Source organism: Balaenoptera musculus, chromosome 3, assembly GCF_009873245.2.
Source record: "Balaenoptera musculus isolate JJ_BM4_2016_0621 chromosome 3, mBalMus1.pri.v3, whole genome shotgun sequence".
Lineage (NCBI taxonomy): Eukaryota > Metazoa > Chordata > Mammalia > Artiodactyla > Balaenopteridae > Balaenoptera > Balaenoptera musculus.
The window spans coordinates 145,164,145-145,180,979 of record NC_045787.1 but is presented as its reverse complement, the minus strand read 5'-3'; the positions used below and the strand labels follow the sequence as shown (position 1 = coordinate 145,180,979).

The 16,835-nt window shown below is 53.9% G+C and overlaps 1 protein-coding gene across 1 annotated transcript in view; it reads right to left on the bottom strand.

The window, feature by feature from the left end:
• Window positions 1-16,835, bottom strand: part of FGF18 (fibroblast growth factor 18) — a 33,969-nt gene that overhangs the window by 7,049 nt on the left and 10,085 nt on the right. Inside the window, exons 3-4 of the mRNA XM_036847790.1 lie at window positions 12,050-12,230; window positions 458-564 (exon numbers count right to left, since the gene is read on the bottom strand). Coding sequence (XP_036703685.1) covers window positions 458-564; window positions 12,050-12,230 — 288 coding nt within the window. The remainder of the gene's footprint in view (window positions 1-457; window positions 565-12,049; window positions 12,231-16,835) is intronic.

Here is a 16,835-nt window from a genome sequence, read left to right as displayed (position 1 = left end):
GCTGACAAGGCTGCTGGGTTCCAGAGGCGCTGCTTTGAGGAGTCGTAAACCCCTGGTGATTGTTAAAACAATGCTGCAGCCCCTGCCCTTGGCCTAATGGTTCCCTGTTCCCAGACATCAGGTACATTCAGGCAGGGAGCCTCAGAACCCCTCGAGGATTCTCCCACTACCAAGCAAGCCAGAGCTCCACATCCACCAGGAGAGATCAGGGCCCTGTGTGCTCACGAAAGTCACAGCCACAGATACCTCGGCCTGGCAGGCTGCAGGTGTGGGGACAGAGAAGAAGTGGGGTGGTGAAAGGAAGAGATCACAATGGGAATCTCACACATACACATACACACACACACACACACATTCATGGGGCCTGTTTTCCATTTGGGGCTGATAGGGCCCTGGACATACTGTTCCATCTACCCAGAGCTGCCGGGGGACCCACCCAATCCAGACCATCACTTACCTTCCCCACAAGCTTGCCTTTCCGGTTCATACACAGGTAGAATTCCGTCTCCTTGCCCTTGATCCGGACTTGACTACCGAAGGTATCTGTCTCCACTAGGAGCTGGGCTTCGAAAGGCAGAAGGAGAACAAGACACATTTTTTTACCAGGGGCAATGGCTGGCCTAAAGACTCAGCGACATGATCCCTGACCCTGTCCCCGGACCTCCCACTGCCCCCAAAATCAGGCATGGGGGATGCCTCTGACAGGTCTCTCTGGAGCAGCCTGCCCCTTAGGCAGGGAGAGAAGCTGTCTGACACCTGTTCCCCGACTCCCAGCCTCTCTTGACTCCACTTGGGACCCAGATCGCCCCTTGTGGCTGAAGACCAGTGTGCCTTCTCCTCCCCTCGTCATCCGCTTACCCTCCCCCGCCAACACCCTTCCCCAAGGCAGGACAGACAGCCACAAAAATAACCCCAGAAAAGCAGCAGTCTCTGAACTAAGGGGTCAGACATTCAGAGGCACGTGAGCTCACACAGGCATGCACACTACGCACACGCACACAAAACACACACACACACACCTTGCCTTGTGGAATGCCAAGCTGCTTCCTCCAAAATTTAGGTCACAGGCCCCTTCCTCCAGGGAAAACAACATCTGGAGAGTCCCCTCCCCTCTGGGGATATGGGTGAGGGAGTGCCCTGGCCACTTGAAGTGGGGAAGGGTCAGGGAGGGGTGTTTCGAGTCCCTGGGGAAAGGAGGCTATCTGCATAATACTTCACCTTCCTCGATCAAGGCCACCAAGGCTGAAGAATAACTACCTCCCAGGAGCCCGGAAGTCCCAACCAGGACCCAATACCCCCTGGTCAGGAGTGGGAGGCCCCATGCTAAACCATCTATGCTCCACAGAGCCTCCCTCAGGATGGGGGTGTCCAGAGCTGATCCCCAAAGGCCTGACTAAACAAGGACATCAAGTGGCCAAAGGGTGACTGTCTCTTGATTAGGCATACTGTGAGACCCCTCCAGTCCACATTTTCTCCCCAGTAGGGTGCTGTGTGACTTTGGCAGGTCATGTGCCCTCTCTGAACCTGAATCCCTGTGCCTGGATTTCCCACCACCACCACCCCCTTCTTTGCCTATGACCACCCCCCCATTCTCACCCTCCCTCCCCTCACTCTTTGCTTCCCAGCACCTGCCCCTCCCTCACCCAAAAAATTTTTATTTCAGTGACAAGGGACTTGCTTCTCAATAACAAAAATCATAGCCCTAAATACAGTATCCTTGGAGCCACAGAGAGTGTACCTCAGTGCCCCTAAAATACACTAGGTATGATTTTAATAAAAAAATTTTAAATAAATACCCTGATGCCCTGCTGTGAAAATTAAAACCATCTGGAGCTCAGGATTTCCAAATAATTAATCTAGCCTTCCTTTGACACCACTACTAATTAAAATATGATACCCACCTTTCCAAGGAAAAAAAGAAGAATTTATATAAAATTTAAAGATCTAACAAGAATTTAGTAATTCTAGGAACAAGGGTGGGGGGCACATTCTTCTCTCCACCTTCCCCCATCCCTAGTAAACACTGAGTTGAGAATATTAACCAACACTGAGATAGGGGGTTATAAGCCCTTCCTGTTCCCTGTTCCCCTTAACTCAAATTCCCCATTAACTCTCCTCTTACCTTGGTTCCTGGGAACCAAGGGCCAAACATCACAGCAGCTCTGGGACTTGCTTTCTGTATCTCCTCACAAAGCTCAGGCCCCACACGGGATGGGGGTTGCTGGGGGGTCAGGAGGGTCCCCAACTCTAGGAGCTTCTGACGAAGGTAGCATGTGTAAGGGGATAGGTGAGAGCTTTGAAATGCACAGATATGGATACGAATCCCTGGCCCCACTTGCCACTGTATGACCTTGGGCCTCAGTTTCTTCATCTGTAAAATGGGAATAGACATCTCCAGTCTTCAACAGTTATGGTGAGGATTATACAAAATGATGCTGTAAAGGGCCTAGCACCCTGTTCTCAGAGGCTGGGTAGGGGAAACTCAGTAACTATTGTTTAAGTTTCCTAATAACTGCAAAACAAAACTGTTTTCCCAGAAAAAAAGAACAGTAGTGGAAAAAAAATCAGATGTGTGTAAAAGGGCAGAGATGGAGCAGAACTTGCCTCCCCAAGGTGTGCCCTCTGTCCTGAACTTCCTCAGCATCCTCCAGGGTCGCAGGCACCCCACACTGTGAGTGCATCAGAAAATGCCTTAGACTGGGATTCATGGGGTCTGATTCCATTTCTGGAATTGCCATCCTGGGGGTGTGACCTTGAGTAAGCCACACAACCCTCTGAGCCCCAGTTTCCTTACCCATGCAGTGGGAATGGGGCTTGACCCTATTCTGAATGTCTCTGGCATTGGAGAGGGGCAGGCATGGGAAACCGTAAGAAGAGGGTGAGGCCACAGGGCTGGGGCCCAGGCAACCCCAAGTGAGTCCGAGGGGAAAACTGCTCTGTCTGCCCTCCCCCATCACATGCCTGGGCCTCTGTCCTCAGAAGAGCTCCTACTACACGCTGGATCTGGCTCCCATGTGAGCCTGCTAAAGTCACATATCCCCACGAGGTTGGGTACCTTTGTCCCCTTTTTACAGTGTAGGAAACTGAGGTTCAGAGAAGCAACCCAGCAGGAAGGGCTGACGTCAGGTCTGCCTGGCTCTTCCTGCTGGGGCCTGGGTCCCAGAGGAGGGCCCCCAGCTCTGGGGAAGACTTGGCTCAAAGCACAACCCCCATCTCTCATTAACCACAGCCCATCTCAGGAAGCCCTGGCCTCTGCCTAAGCCATCCAAAGGGCCTGGGGCTGGGGCTGGACTGCACCTCCACCCCTGCAAGCCAGTCACCCTCACCCCAGCGAGGGCAGGGTCTGCACCAGCCTCTGTGCCCAGGGAGCCAGAAGTCTGTTCTTCCCCGACTGCAACAAGCCATGGAGTGACCTAGACTCCACTCAGCACATGACATAATGAGGAGCGAGCCGGGCCAGGATTATGTAAAGTCTTTGGGGAGTAATAGCAGCAGCATTTCTCAGAAAGACAGAAAGAGAGACTCCGCCCGCTCAGACCAGGTTTGCCCCAGAGCCTGCCTGCCTGGTCCTCAGCAGCACGCTGCCCCTTCTCCTGACTCAAGCCCCAAGCCCCCAAGATGCAGCTCTCAGGAGCTAGGAGCCTCATCTCCGCTCAGTTCCATTCTCGCCTCTGTCCCAGGCCAGGCGGGAGGGGTTGAGGATAGTATCTCTCCCCTCACCACCCTGGCATGCCCCCATCCTCTCTCTGCCACTCTTGTCCCCAGCAGTCTCTTCTCTACACAGCAGCCAGAGGGATCCTTTTAAAATATAAAATTAATTGTGCCTCGTCCCTGCCAAAGCCTCCTATGGATCTCCAACCCACTAAAAATCCAGACTCTTTACGGGGACCCGGAAGGGGCACGTGGTCTGGCCCCTGCTGCCTGCTCCCACCTCCCTCCCTCACTCACAGCCCTCCAGCCACACAAGCCTCCTTACTGTTCTTGCTCTAAGACACCAAGCACACTCCCACCTCAGGGCCTTTGCACTTTTCCTCTGCCTGGAGATTGCTCTGCCCAGAGCTTCCCATAGTGGCTTCTCACTTCCTAGGTTGACATCTCAGCTCAGATGCCACCTCCTCAGAGAGGCCTTCCCTGGCCATGCTGTCCAATGTCGTACTACCCTCCCAGTTCAGCTCTAGCCACCCCCTGCTCCACTGCCCTCAGAGCTCTTCTCCAAGTTGTTTTATTTGCTACCTTTTCTATTGTCTGTCTCTATCCACTGGAAGGTAAGTTCCATGAAGGCAGGCCCTTACCTGTCTCATTCACCACTGTGGTTTCCAGCACCTAGCCCATACCTGGCTCACAGCAAATGACCAATAAGTAAATTGTAGTAAGTGCATAAAGGGCTTGGTGAGGTAGGTATGAATAAAGCTATTTAAAAGTTAAAGCAAACGAGATTCGGGGAGGTAAAGGGACTTACCTAATGGTACACAGCTAGTAAAAGCAGGGTAGAAGTTCAAACCAAGTCTCTGATTCCAGGTCAATGCCCTTAGCAACTCTTCTCTCTACCTCCCCACCCCGCCGTGTTACTCCTGCCACTCACTAGAACTCTGAGCTCCTACCCACCCATCCTTACAACAATCCCAGGAGATTAGAACTATTTTTTTATTATCCCCATTTTACAGGTGAGAAAATTGAGTCCCAAGGTCAGACAGGGATGGAGTTAAAAGGCAGGCAGGATTCAAACCCAGGCAGGCTAACACGGAAGTCTGGGTCTTAGCCTGTCTCCCCCACCGGTCACTTCTCCTCCATGTCAGTCCCTTTCCTGGGGGAGTTAGTGAGTGAACGAACACCAAAGGCAGGCAGGGAAGGTCTTCGCTTGACCTCACCTTCTTGGGGCAGAGGTCTGTGGGTTGGGATGCCCAAAGATCCAAAAGTTGGGGCCCATCCCTCCTCAGCTCCACTTCCAAATGACCTTGAGGGAGGAAGGGGTGCCAACGGTCACCCTAAGGAAAATACCTTCGAGCTGATTCTGGGAGGTGGAGGAGCCCATAGGAGCACCCAAGTCTGGGTTCAAACCGCAGCCAGAGAGGCATGAAATGACTTCAGATCTGGTTTTGACTAGAAGGAAAGGCTGCACGCACCAGAGGGTGAGTGCAGGATGGGGTGGGGGGTCCCACAACCCAGCTCCCCTGAAGGCAAAGTCCACAGAGCCAGTCTTACCAGGGCCCAGCACAGAGCAGGACCCCAGTGCCTGCCCATGGCTGGGGGCCAGGAGCTCGAAGGACCCAATCCCTTCTCCAGCACTGAGAGAGGAAAGCAGAAAAGGAAAATGAGAAAGTGGAAGAAAAAGGAGCCGGAAAGAAAGCCCTTTCAATAAAAACTCACGCTGTCTTTTTTTCCCCGTTTCTCTTAAATGCACGGAGTAACAATGACAATTAAAAAAACAAAACAAAACAAAACGGCTAATACTTATTTGAGCATTTACCATCTGTCAGGCACTGTGCTTGGAGTCTGAATGTGGAATGTCTCATTCGATCCTCACAACAACCCCATGAGGTAGGAACTATTACACCCATTTTACAGATGAAGAAACTGAGGCCCTGAGCAGTTAAGTTACTTGCCAGAGTCACGCAGTAGGACCAGGATCTGAACACAGGCAGAGTAACCCCGGAGCTAGCCTGAGACAGAGAGATTCAGACAGAGGTGAGCAGAGCAGGACAGACATCAGGCAGGTCAGCCATGGCAGAGAAAAAAGAAATGACTTTGATGGATGGATTGATTGACTGATTCCAGTGTGATTCCCTAGCTGGGCTTCCCTGCGGGCAATCCATAGCCTCACTTTAAAGACTTTTGGTTTGAAGGGTAGGAAACGACAGGGAAAGACCAAGAGGCAGACAGAGACCCAGAGAGACACATACAAAGAGGGACACAGAAGACCCAGAGAAAGGGAACTGGAAAAAACTAAGCAGGAGAATTGGTTTCTTTTCCCCCAAGCCTTGGGGTAAAATCCCCAAGACCTGAGAGAGCAGTGGGGGGAGCTGGGAGCCAGAGAGAGGCTGGGCAGAGCTGGCCACACCCAGACCCCGCACGGAGTGGCCAGCCGGCCGCTACAATTCCAGTGCTGACAGCGAGGCTGGCCACTCTCCAGGCATCATCCTCCAGCGAGGAAACGTCCTTGCCACAAGAGGCACTGGGAGGTCACACCAAATCATACTCCCTTCCTCCCCTCTGAAGGTGGACCAGGTCGAGGGGAGGGGAAAGAAGCGGGGGTGGGGGGAAGGAGCCCTTTCTGGAGACGTTTCAGCATCACTATCCTCACACACCCACACACATCCACTGTGGCCTCTCCCCAAAGGTGCCCATGGTTCCCCTTCTCCTAAAGTCCCCCAAGGAGGTTCGCAGGCCACGTGGGCGAGCCGGAAAGGAAGAGAGAAAGAATCAATAGGATCGATCGGGAGCTATATTTAATCCTAGCTGTACCTCTCATGTGGCCATTTGAGCTGCAGAGTCAGCGAGGTGTGGGTGGCCACTCCTCACTGGGGACAGAAGTCGTGGAACATGAGCTCAGAGGGCAGGGGGTTTAGACGGAGATATTAATGCCCCTTCCCAGCTGGGAGCGCCCCTCGGGGAAGCTGGTCCTGTCGCTCACTGTATCCTTGCAGCAAGATGCAAGGCTGGCTGGAAGGAAGGACAGGAGAGGAGGACAGGAGAAGAGGAGGGAGGGAGCACGGATTCCCCAGGTACCTACTGTGTGCTGGGCTCTGTGCCAGGCACTTGCCCCCGCCCCGGGGGAGTGGTCCCGTCTACACTCCCGGGCGCACACATGGGTCACCCATGTATTCACTGGCCCAAGCATGTATTGAACCGTTGTTTGCGGCTGGCTCTGTGCAGGGGATACAGCAGTGAACACAATAGACAGAAGCCGCCTAGCCTTAGTGTTTGCACTATAACAGGAGACACGGAGAGCGAATAACTAAATACATACCAGAACCTCAGGTAGCAATAAGTGCTAGGAAGAGAAACATACCCACGAGGGGACAGAGACAGGAATTCCCTGATAAGGGGACAACTGAACAGTAGTCTGAGTGAGGCGAGGGAGCAAAAGCCATGGGGACATCTGGGAGAAGGGCATCCCCAGGCTGAGGACACAGCAAAGGCCCTTAGCTGGGGACATGCTTGGCATGTTCCAAGGGCGGCAGGAAGCTCGCTGGGGCTGGAGCAGAGCGGGCGAGGACGGGGCAGTGGAGCCCAATGTGAGGGTGCTAGTCAGGAGTCAGGCTACACCAGGGCTTCCTGCCGATCCAAGGACTTGGATTGCATTCTAAATGAGCTGAGAGCCTTTGACTAACAGAGTGACACAGTCTCACGTTTTGGACTGTGGTATGGAGAATGGACTGTGGGCCGTCAGACTCAGAGGAAAGAGTCTCTGCTGCCTCAGCCACACCAGCCAGCCCAAAGGATCTAGCTCCTTGCTCCAGCACAGCCCTGCAGCAGGTACCAGAATGAGAGAAATGGGGACCAGAAGGCCCCCTCCCACTTCCAGCAAAAAGCCCTGGAAGACCCCACATACTTTCCTAGGTGAGTCACGCAAGTCAGCCCCTGATTGTGCTTTGCGTGGCCCCGTAATTATTTTATTCATTTATCCAGTAACCTTTAAGGGGGGCCTGCTTTCAGGACATGTACTAGACATGCAGACAGGCAGAAAGGTCACTGCTTTCAAGGAGCTCACGTTCTCAGAGGGGCAAGGGTGAGCGGGGGAGCTGCCTAGAGGGGCAGAGCCCATGCTGGGGCAGGCTGACTCCCTGTGACCCTGAGCAGTGGTGACACAGCTGGAATCACAGACTAATCCATGCCTAACTGGAACAAGCCCACACAGTACAAACTCCGTGCCCTGCCCGTGCCTTCCCACAATTGTGAGGAAACCCACTGGTGCAGGGAGGGGATGGAAAGCGCCCAAGGGGACACAGAGAGCGAGGGGCCCAGGCTCTTCCTACTCAGAGTCAGTCCCTAGAAAGGAGAAGGGGCTCTCGCCTGGGAGCTCCTTGAGGGTTGGGCCTGGGTTGTCTCACTCACCGCTGTATCATCCAGTGAGGGAGGGACCAGGTGTGAACTGAGAGACCGGACCGCACGCAATAGAAGGGTCCAGATACCCTTCCACATCCAGCCTGAGACAGCAGCCAGAGCATGGCCAGTCCGCCCTGCTGCTTAGAATCATGCTGAAGAAGCCTCTTCTAAACTGTAGCTAATATGCCAGGGCCCCACTAAGGGGAGAGAAGCAGTACCCCTTCTGGAAGCCCCACGAATCAGTTCTCGAGAGGGGAAACCTTCACCTGAGCCCATGACGGTATGCCCCTGCCGCCGTACAACAGCACAGAGTTCAGATGGTTATTATGAATATTCTTGCTTTAATAATCATATACTCTTTGAGAATAAGATAGTCTCTCATTTCAATTACCCCATTTTACAAAAGAGTAAACAGGATCAGAAAGGCTAACACACACCTAAGGTCCCCAGCTCGTAAGTGGTGGAACTGAGATTCCAATTCCATCCGACTCCAGAGTCCACATGCCCACCCTCTCAAAAGACCACCTCCCTGGCTATCACAGCCCCTCCGGAGGCCTGCTCGGGGTTGTTCTGGGCACTGTCAGTCCTGGGAGGCTGGAAAACCTACTGCAAAACCTTGGGTGTTCTGGGCATTTTTTCTTAATCAAGTAGAGGAGCCCTTTTCTGCAAATGAAAATAGGCAAGAAGATCCAACCATGTGGCTTATAAAAGCAGAGTTGCTCCCACACCACCATCCCTGATGCTGGGGCCCCTCCGCCTCCCTGAGGGCTGGCTCAGCTGACCCCAGGTGCTCCTCTGCTGAGACTCAAGTCCCACCACCCAGCAGCCCTGCTTCCTGTAGCCAGGGGGTGCTGACACCTCCACATCCCAGCTGAAGGGCATCAACCTTGGAGGCAGGTAGAGTGGGGCCTTCTCATCCTTGCTTGGCAGGTGAAGAAACTAGGCCCAGAGCCAGACATGCTTGTCCCCAGCACTGGGGGCTGCTCAGCGACCGAGCTGCCCCTGGAACCCAGGGGTCCTGCCTCCTGGCCCAGTGCTGTTTCTTCAAGGTGGCAACTACCTGCAGGACAAAGGTGACCAGGACCAAGGGCAGGAAGGGGAGGGGCTGATGTAATAATCCCGAGTGGGCAGGGTGGCCCTCCCCCAGTTCCTGGCCTGCCAGGTGTCCCACTACCTAAGCCTTTAGCCCCCTGGCCAGCATACCTCTCCCTCCAGAGCCGAACCTAAAGCTAAGAAAGTCCTGCATTCCTGGAACAGCCAACCTCAGGGCCCTCAGAGTGCTCTGGGAAAGCTTCAGGGAGCCACGGGGAGAAACTCTTGCAGAACAGCCTGGTGTAGAAGCCTGGCTGACATCTATATGCAGATTGCACCGAAGACTGCTCACTGCTGCAAAGCCGGCCAAGAGCTCCTGGGCCGGGCACCCAGACAAAGGTGGGCCTGCATCTTGCACCTACCTGCCTGTGGGGTCCAGCGCCTCGGGATGCTGTCAAATCTGAGATTCTGAGTGTTTTACAGACTCAAATCTGAGATTCCGGGCGTTTCTGGGGATTCCAGACTCCAGGCATTTATAGGGATTGTTTATACTTGGTGTTTGCTGAAATTCCCAGACTGCATTCTAACTGTGTATGAATGCAAGTCTCAGCAGACACCATTCCTTCAGCTGGATGGAGCCCTGAGAAGGAGGGAGCAGGTTCTCAGACCATCCTGGGCCCCCTGGCCTGACTGAGGACTACTGGCTGCCCCTCCCCCACAGGCAGGGCAGGCTTCTAACACAGCCCCATCCTCCTGCCCGGCTTGGCCACATAAATCACCCTCCCAATAATATTTGTATTGATTATCTGGATTGGAAGCCTCAATTGGCTCCATTGTCTCACTTCCTCTCCCAGGGCTCACAGATGGGATCCCTTCGCCTCATCTGCGTTTCTAATGCGACATTTAAATAGAGCAGCCTCAGCGGCCAGCAAGGCCCCTGGCTGCCCTGGGTGTTGGGGGATTGGAGGAGTGATAAACATATTCCTTGACAGAGAATCATTAAATCTAGAGTTTGTGGAGCTGGAGGAGAAGCCAAGATGGGCGAGTCCCTGGATACTCCAGGGGTGGTCCCCCAGCACCACCAGGGCTCTTGTTAGACATGCAGAGCTCAAGGCCCCAACCCAGACCCTCTGAATCAACATCAGCATTTTAACAAGAACCCTCAGTGATTCCGACGCATGTTAGTGTTTAAGAAGCCCTGCTCTAGTCCAGCCCTTGTAATGTACAGAGGGAAACCGAGGCTCAGAGAAGGCAAGGTTACACAGCAGGTGAGACCCCCTGAGTCTGCAGTCCAGGCAGAGGAAATGAGAGGACAAGCGGCTTCTGGAGGGAGGGGCCGGCCATTCCCGGCCTCCTCTCCCTCCCAAGCTCTCGACTCCTATCTCAGAGCCTGGACAGATGGTTCAGACCAGAGTCTGACCCCCCTGTACTCTCCCAGCCTGGAGGGGCCATCCAGAGCTCCGGGGACTCCCCAGGAGGGCACCTCCCTCCCGCCCCAGCCAGCCAGCTGCCCCTTCCCTGGCAGCAACTGGACAGCAGATCCCAGGGAAAACCAGCACCTGGGTCTGCCCAGCACAGCCAGGCGTCCACGGAGGGGGGGCACAGAGAGATGAGGCCCCAGAGAGGCGGCCAGTAGAGGGCCTGGGAGAGGTGGGGAGGAGGGACGGAAAGCTGTGGTCGGAGGGAGGGAAGCAGAGAGAAAGACAGAGATGGTGAGGAGGGGGGAGACAGAGAGCTAGACAGAAACAACCAGAAGGAGGGGAGAAGGACTCAGAGAGAGAGATGCCCAGATAAAAGGAGAAACAGCCAGACTGAGAAAGGAAGAGGGGGACGAGGGAGGGAGGGAGGGAGGCAGTAAAGAGTGATGGGGCAGGAGAAGGGAGGGGAGGCAGCTGGCCTGGAGAAGCAGGAGCCCAGCGTGGCCCAGCCCTGCCCAGCCCGGCCTGGCCCAGCCCCCAGTGACGGTGCAGCTGCCACACTTGGGCCCTACCATGAGGTCAGTCCTGCCCCGGGGCTGAGGGAAAATAAATGGTGTCCAAGATAAAAGATCCAAGAAATTATTTGTCTTGTTGTCATGTCTTGACTGCAATGGGCAGGGGCTGGCGGGCAGGCGGAGCATCATCTCAGAGAAGCCCAGGCCGGCAGGCTCGGCCGCATGCACGCACGTACTGTGGCCACCTACAGCCCCAGCTCCCCCCAACCCAAGGCTGGGGCCTGGGACACCTCCCAGAACCTGGGCCTGAGAAGGTAGGAAGCCATGGAGGTGTGGTCAGTATTTGCTCAGAGTCTGGCCCCTAAATCCCCTCCAGGCTCTGGGAGGGAGGAGTCCTGCCTGCTTCACTCACTGCTGAGGGTCTTTGTGGGTTGGGGGCTTAGGGAGGGAAGGGAGTCAGGGTTACTTCACTCCTCCCAGCCCCTTTGCAGAGGCAGCTTGGGGCAGGTGATGCTTCCTAAACACCCCAGAAGAGAGCTGGGCAGTTCCAGGGTCAAGGGCAGGTCATGGGGACCATGGTCCAAGGTGGTGTGAGTGCCCATGCCTCATGCTCAAGCCCGCAGAGCACACACACACAGGCCTGTCCCCGTGCACATGCACACACTCTCACACACATATGCATGTATGCGCATCCAAAAAGCGTGCCCCAGAGGCTCCCACCCCTCCAAGCATCTGAACCTGGGGAAGCAATGCCGTAGGGAGCAGGTTGCCACGGATACCCATGACGACTGGCATTTATGGGGCATTTACCAGCAAGAGCATGCTTTATTCATGTCTTCAGTTACTACTCCCAATAAGGCTCTCAGGGATGCACTACTGCATCCCCATTTTATAGATGAGGAAACTGAGGCCCAGAAAGGCTCAGCGCCAGGTGCAAGATCACACAGCCAGGACACGGCAGAGCTGGGATTTGAACCTGAGGTCTCAGAGGCCGGGAAGAATGTGTACACGGTCGGGGAGGAGGGGGTTGACACTTACCATACTTGTCCCCGTCCTCGCCGCGGGCGCTGATCCTACGGCCCAGGACCTGAATGTGCTTCCCGCTGGTCCGGCTGTAGAGCTGGTACAGCCGTAGCTGCTTACGGCTCACATCGTCCCGAGCCCGCGTCTGGTTCTCCACATGGATGCGGAAGTCCACGTTCTCCTCGGCCACCAGCACCTGAGCAGGGAAAGGGGTGACAGTGAGCTACCCTGGAAGTCCAGATTCCCTGCGTGCAGGAACCACATTCACAACAAAGAGCCAGGGTCTCCTCTACGCCAGCTCTGGGTCAGGCATCAGCACATGCTCATAATTGCCCTGTTATCACCCCCATTTCACAGATGAGGCAACTGAGGCTCAGAAAGATGAGGCAAGTTGCCCAAGGTGGCCCAGCCAGGAAGCAGCAAAGCTAAGAATCAAGTCTAGGTCTATTTGACAGCAAAGTTTGCTATCTTTCCACCACACCCCCAAATTAAAGCAAGAAGTATGGAGCGGAGTTTCCCATGTGACCTTGGGCCCATGGTTTGTTCTGCCTCAGGTTCTTCCCCAGTAAAACAGTGGGGCAGAGCCTCCGGCCTGACTACACCCCAGGGTGGCTGTTAGGATACAGTGAGCAAATGGGAAGAAAAGCACCAGAATCAATATGGAGATGGGAAATGGATGGGGGGCATATAATTCCTGTTTAGGTCCTCAGCGGGGAAGGAAGGAGACCTGGCAAATTTCTTCCTGGGAACGAATGAACCAGAGCCCACTGTCACTTCTCCCCCTGGAGCTGATGCTGGGGGTGGTCTCCTCTCCACACCCCAAGTGTCCTCATGCTCGCCTCCACCACCAAGCATTTGCCCACATCCCTAGCCCCTCGTGGAGAAGCCTTTGCTTAGCATCTCTCATCAAAATTCCCTGTATCCCTGGAGGTTTAGCTCATGTCTGACCACACTCTCCAGGAAGCCACCTCTGGCTACGCCAGCACGTATCTCTCCCGTCTCCTTTCCCTGAACACGGCCTCTCACCTAGACAACTTGCACCCACCTCCTCACCAGCCTCCTGCTTCTACTCTTTCCCCCTGGTAGTCCATCTTCCACCAAACCCAAACACCTTGTGTAACCCTCCCCTCCAAACTCTCCAGGGCTTCCCATCGCATTTAGATAAATGTCCCCACCAGGGCCTCAGGGCCCTGCAAGATGAGCCCCCAACTGCTTTCCACCTTCATCTTCTACCACTCCCTCCCCACCAGTTACACTGGCTGTCTTATTAGGGCTCTGAGTAAACACAAAATACACACATACCTCAGGGCCTTTGCACTTGCTCTTCCCTCTGCTTCAGTGCTCTTTCCCAGATTTTTGCACTCTGGCTCCTCTAATTCATTCGAGCCTCTGCTCACATGTCATGTCCTGAGACAGGACTTCCCTGACTGCTTCTCTGAGGCAGCCCCCACTTCTGTCACTCCTCATCTCTCTACCATGCTTTGATTTTCTTTCTAGCATTGATCAACCTGATATAACATCTCTTTATCTAGTTTTTGTCTGTCTCCCCCACTTGTTTGCTGCTATATCCCCAGCACACAGCATAGTAGGAACTCAAACATTTGTCAAATGTATGAATGAACAAGTGAACATTGAAAAGATCTACAGTCTGTCATCCCATTTAGCATTAAATTAGGTTTCCCTACGCCCTGATAATTGTATGCCTGTCCCAGCCCATCTTAACCAGAAAGCTGAACAATTCTTGAAGTCCAGACAGCGTTCTGGGTTTGTTCTAGGCACACTAGGCTTGCAGGACCCCATTCCCACAAGAGCATGACCCCACTCAGCCCATGATGGGGCTCTTGGAATTGCGGCTGCCCAAGCATCTGTCTCAGCCCTCAGCTGTGAGCTCTCCAGAGTAGGGACCATGTTTTCCTCATTGCTACACCCCATGCCCAGGCCAGGGTCTCTGTCCCCCCGCTGACCTGCACATGTCCTCCAATCCCAGCCTAGGCTCCACAGGCACTTCACCTGGACCACATTATTGAACTTTCACTATCATCCTCAGGGTGGAAACATTATGCCACATTACAGATGAGGAAACTGAGGCTCCGAAGCTGAACCAGCAAGGTCACAGAGCAGGCAATGGCAGAGTTAGCCCCAGGCCATGTGGCCCCAAAGCGCCGCTTTCAGCTCCACCTAAGTGGGCCCCGCCTGTCTCACCAGTACAGTGGGGAGCAGGATCCAGGTTCAAAACCCAGTCCTGAGCATATATCCAGAGAAGACCATAATTCGAAGTGATACTCGCACCCCAGCGTTCACTGCAGCACTATCTACAATAGCCAGGACATGAAAGCCACCTAAAAGTCCACCAACAGAGGAACGAATAAAGAAGATGTGGTTCATATATATACAATGGACTATTACTCAGCCATAAAAAAGAATGAAATAATACCATTTGCAGCAACATGAATGGACCTAGGGACTGTCATACTGAGCGAAATAAGTCAGACAGAGAAAGACAAATATCATATGATATCACTTATACGTGGAATCTAAAAAAATGGTACAAAGGAACTTATTTACAAAAGATAAATAGAGTTACAGATGTAGAAAACAAACTTATGGTTACCACAGGGGAAAGGGGCGGGGGGATAAATTGGGAGACCAGGATTGACATATACACACCACTATATATAAAATAGATAACTAATAAGGACCTACTGTATAGCACAGGGAACTCTTCTCAATACTCTGTAATGACCTATATGGGAAAAGAATCTAAAAAAGGGTGGATATATGTATATGTATAACTGATACACTTTGCTGTACAGCAGAAATTAATGCAACATTGTAAATCAACTATACTCTTACAAAAAAAAAAAAAATACCCAGGGTTAGCCACTCCCTACTCCTTAGCTAAGGGTCCCCAGGCAAGTTACTGAGAGTGGTGACAATGGCACCCACCTTGTGGGTTGTTGTGAATATTAAACATATAGTCTTAGAACAGTTGCCTGGTACAGATTTAAGTGCTCAGCGGACATAAATAACTACTGAGAGGATACAAGGGAGCCCTTTAAGAGGCTCTTGGTGAAGCGCTGCAAACAGAAGCCTCCCCAGGTCACAAGTGGATCACACTCTCACATCCTTCGAGACGAGGCACTTCTGCTGCTCAGATTACAGTTTGGGAAGACGTTATTGTTTTTGATCATCCCGACAACCCTAGAACATGGGAATGCTTATCACCCCCATTTAACAGATGTAGAAACTAAGGCTCAGAAAAGTTAAGTCGGTTGCTTTGAGCTGCACAGCCCGGTGGCGCAGGGCCTGGCCGCTGGTGCACCAAGAGTGCACACTCTTCACTTCCACTACCCTAAATGGCCAGCCCGTTCACAGCCCAATCTCACACCTGGGACTTGCTTCATCTCACATCCTAATGCTTAGGGAGGATAGCGCTCCAGTGCCCCCTGAGGCCCACACCTGGGCTGGCACAGGGCATGTGTCCTGAAGAACCCCCGCCCGTGGCCCTCAACCTTCCTGGAATGACTTCCCGAGGTGGCCTGGCCCTGTCCCCGCCCCCAAGGCCAGGCCTCCGGCCTCCCTCCCTGTCCTCCAGATCTCCTCCTGCTCACAGGAGACCTTATTGACTAGAGGTCAAACCAATCTCCTCACCCCAGGTCCCCTAGGAGAACTGCCCTGCCCCAGAAGCCAGCCTCCCATTAACGATTTTCTCCCTGGCCCACTGGACAGAGGCAGCATGGGTGACCCAGGGTCAGCAGGGGCTATCCAGTGGCCCTTCCCCAGGATGCGGGGGAATAATCCATCTTGCCCAGCTTCCACCATTTAAGCCATACTCTGTGGGCACATCAATCCCGAGGGCGGTAACAGGGGTGGCATCGGACATGGAAACAGAGTCCGTCCTTTTGAAAAGGCAGGAAGACCCCTGGGCTTCCTGGGCAAGACCTCTGGGGGACTCCAGGTCTTTGCACAGCCCCTCTGCCCGGATGACACCTGCCCTCAGGTACCTCCTCTGGAAGTACTTCCTGCCCTCCGACCTCAGGCTGCCTTACAGCCTCCGGACACTACTGTAATGGCGTACTGTCTCCAGAGTCCAGTTTGCCTGGTTCATCCCTGAACCTCCAGCTCTGCCCCCAGAAGGCACCTGGCAAATGTTTGCTAAATAACTGTGGCTAGGATGAGGAAAATCTGGCAGCCAAAATCAGCCCCATCACTTACTACCCAGATGAGCAGAGTGCCCAAGAGAGGGTTTTTAAAGCCATCAATTGCTAAGCTTTCCTCTGTTCCAGGCGCTCTGCTAAGAAGCCCTCAAGACATGGTACCTCGTCAAATTCCTTAAGCCCCCGGGGAGGTAGGCACCAGTTAGAGTGCATTTCACAGACTGGACCTCTGAGGCACCTCTCCGGGGCCACCGAGCTCCGGGGCCACAGAGCTCCAGGGCCTGCCTGCAGAGCACATGCAGAGCGGTGCCGCTCAGGAACATCCTCTCACTCCTCCTTTCCTGCTACTTGGCCTCGCTGCCCAAGAGGGGGCCTGTCTTCCAGGACTTCCTAGAACAGTCAGAGCTGCTCTCTACACCCATCCAGGTGCATAATCATCAGGGGCACTGAAAAGCTGCAGTATGACAAAAATCAAAATGCTGCGGCTCTCGCAAGGCGAGCAGGGCTGGCACTGCTCCAGGGTGTCTCCTGGGGCAGAGCAAGGTGCCTTACAAAAGGCTCTCCTTCCCCCACCCCATACTCACGGATTATCTTTGAGGTCGAGATAGCTTTTCCCGCAGCAGGGTAGCCTACAGTGGGGTCCC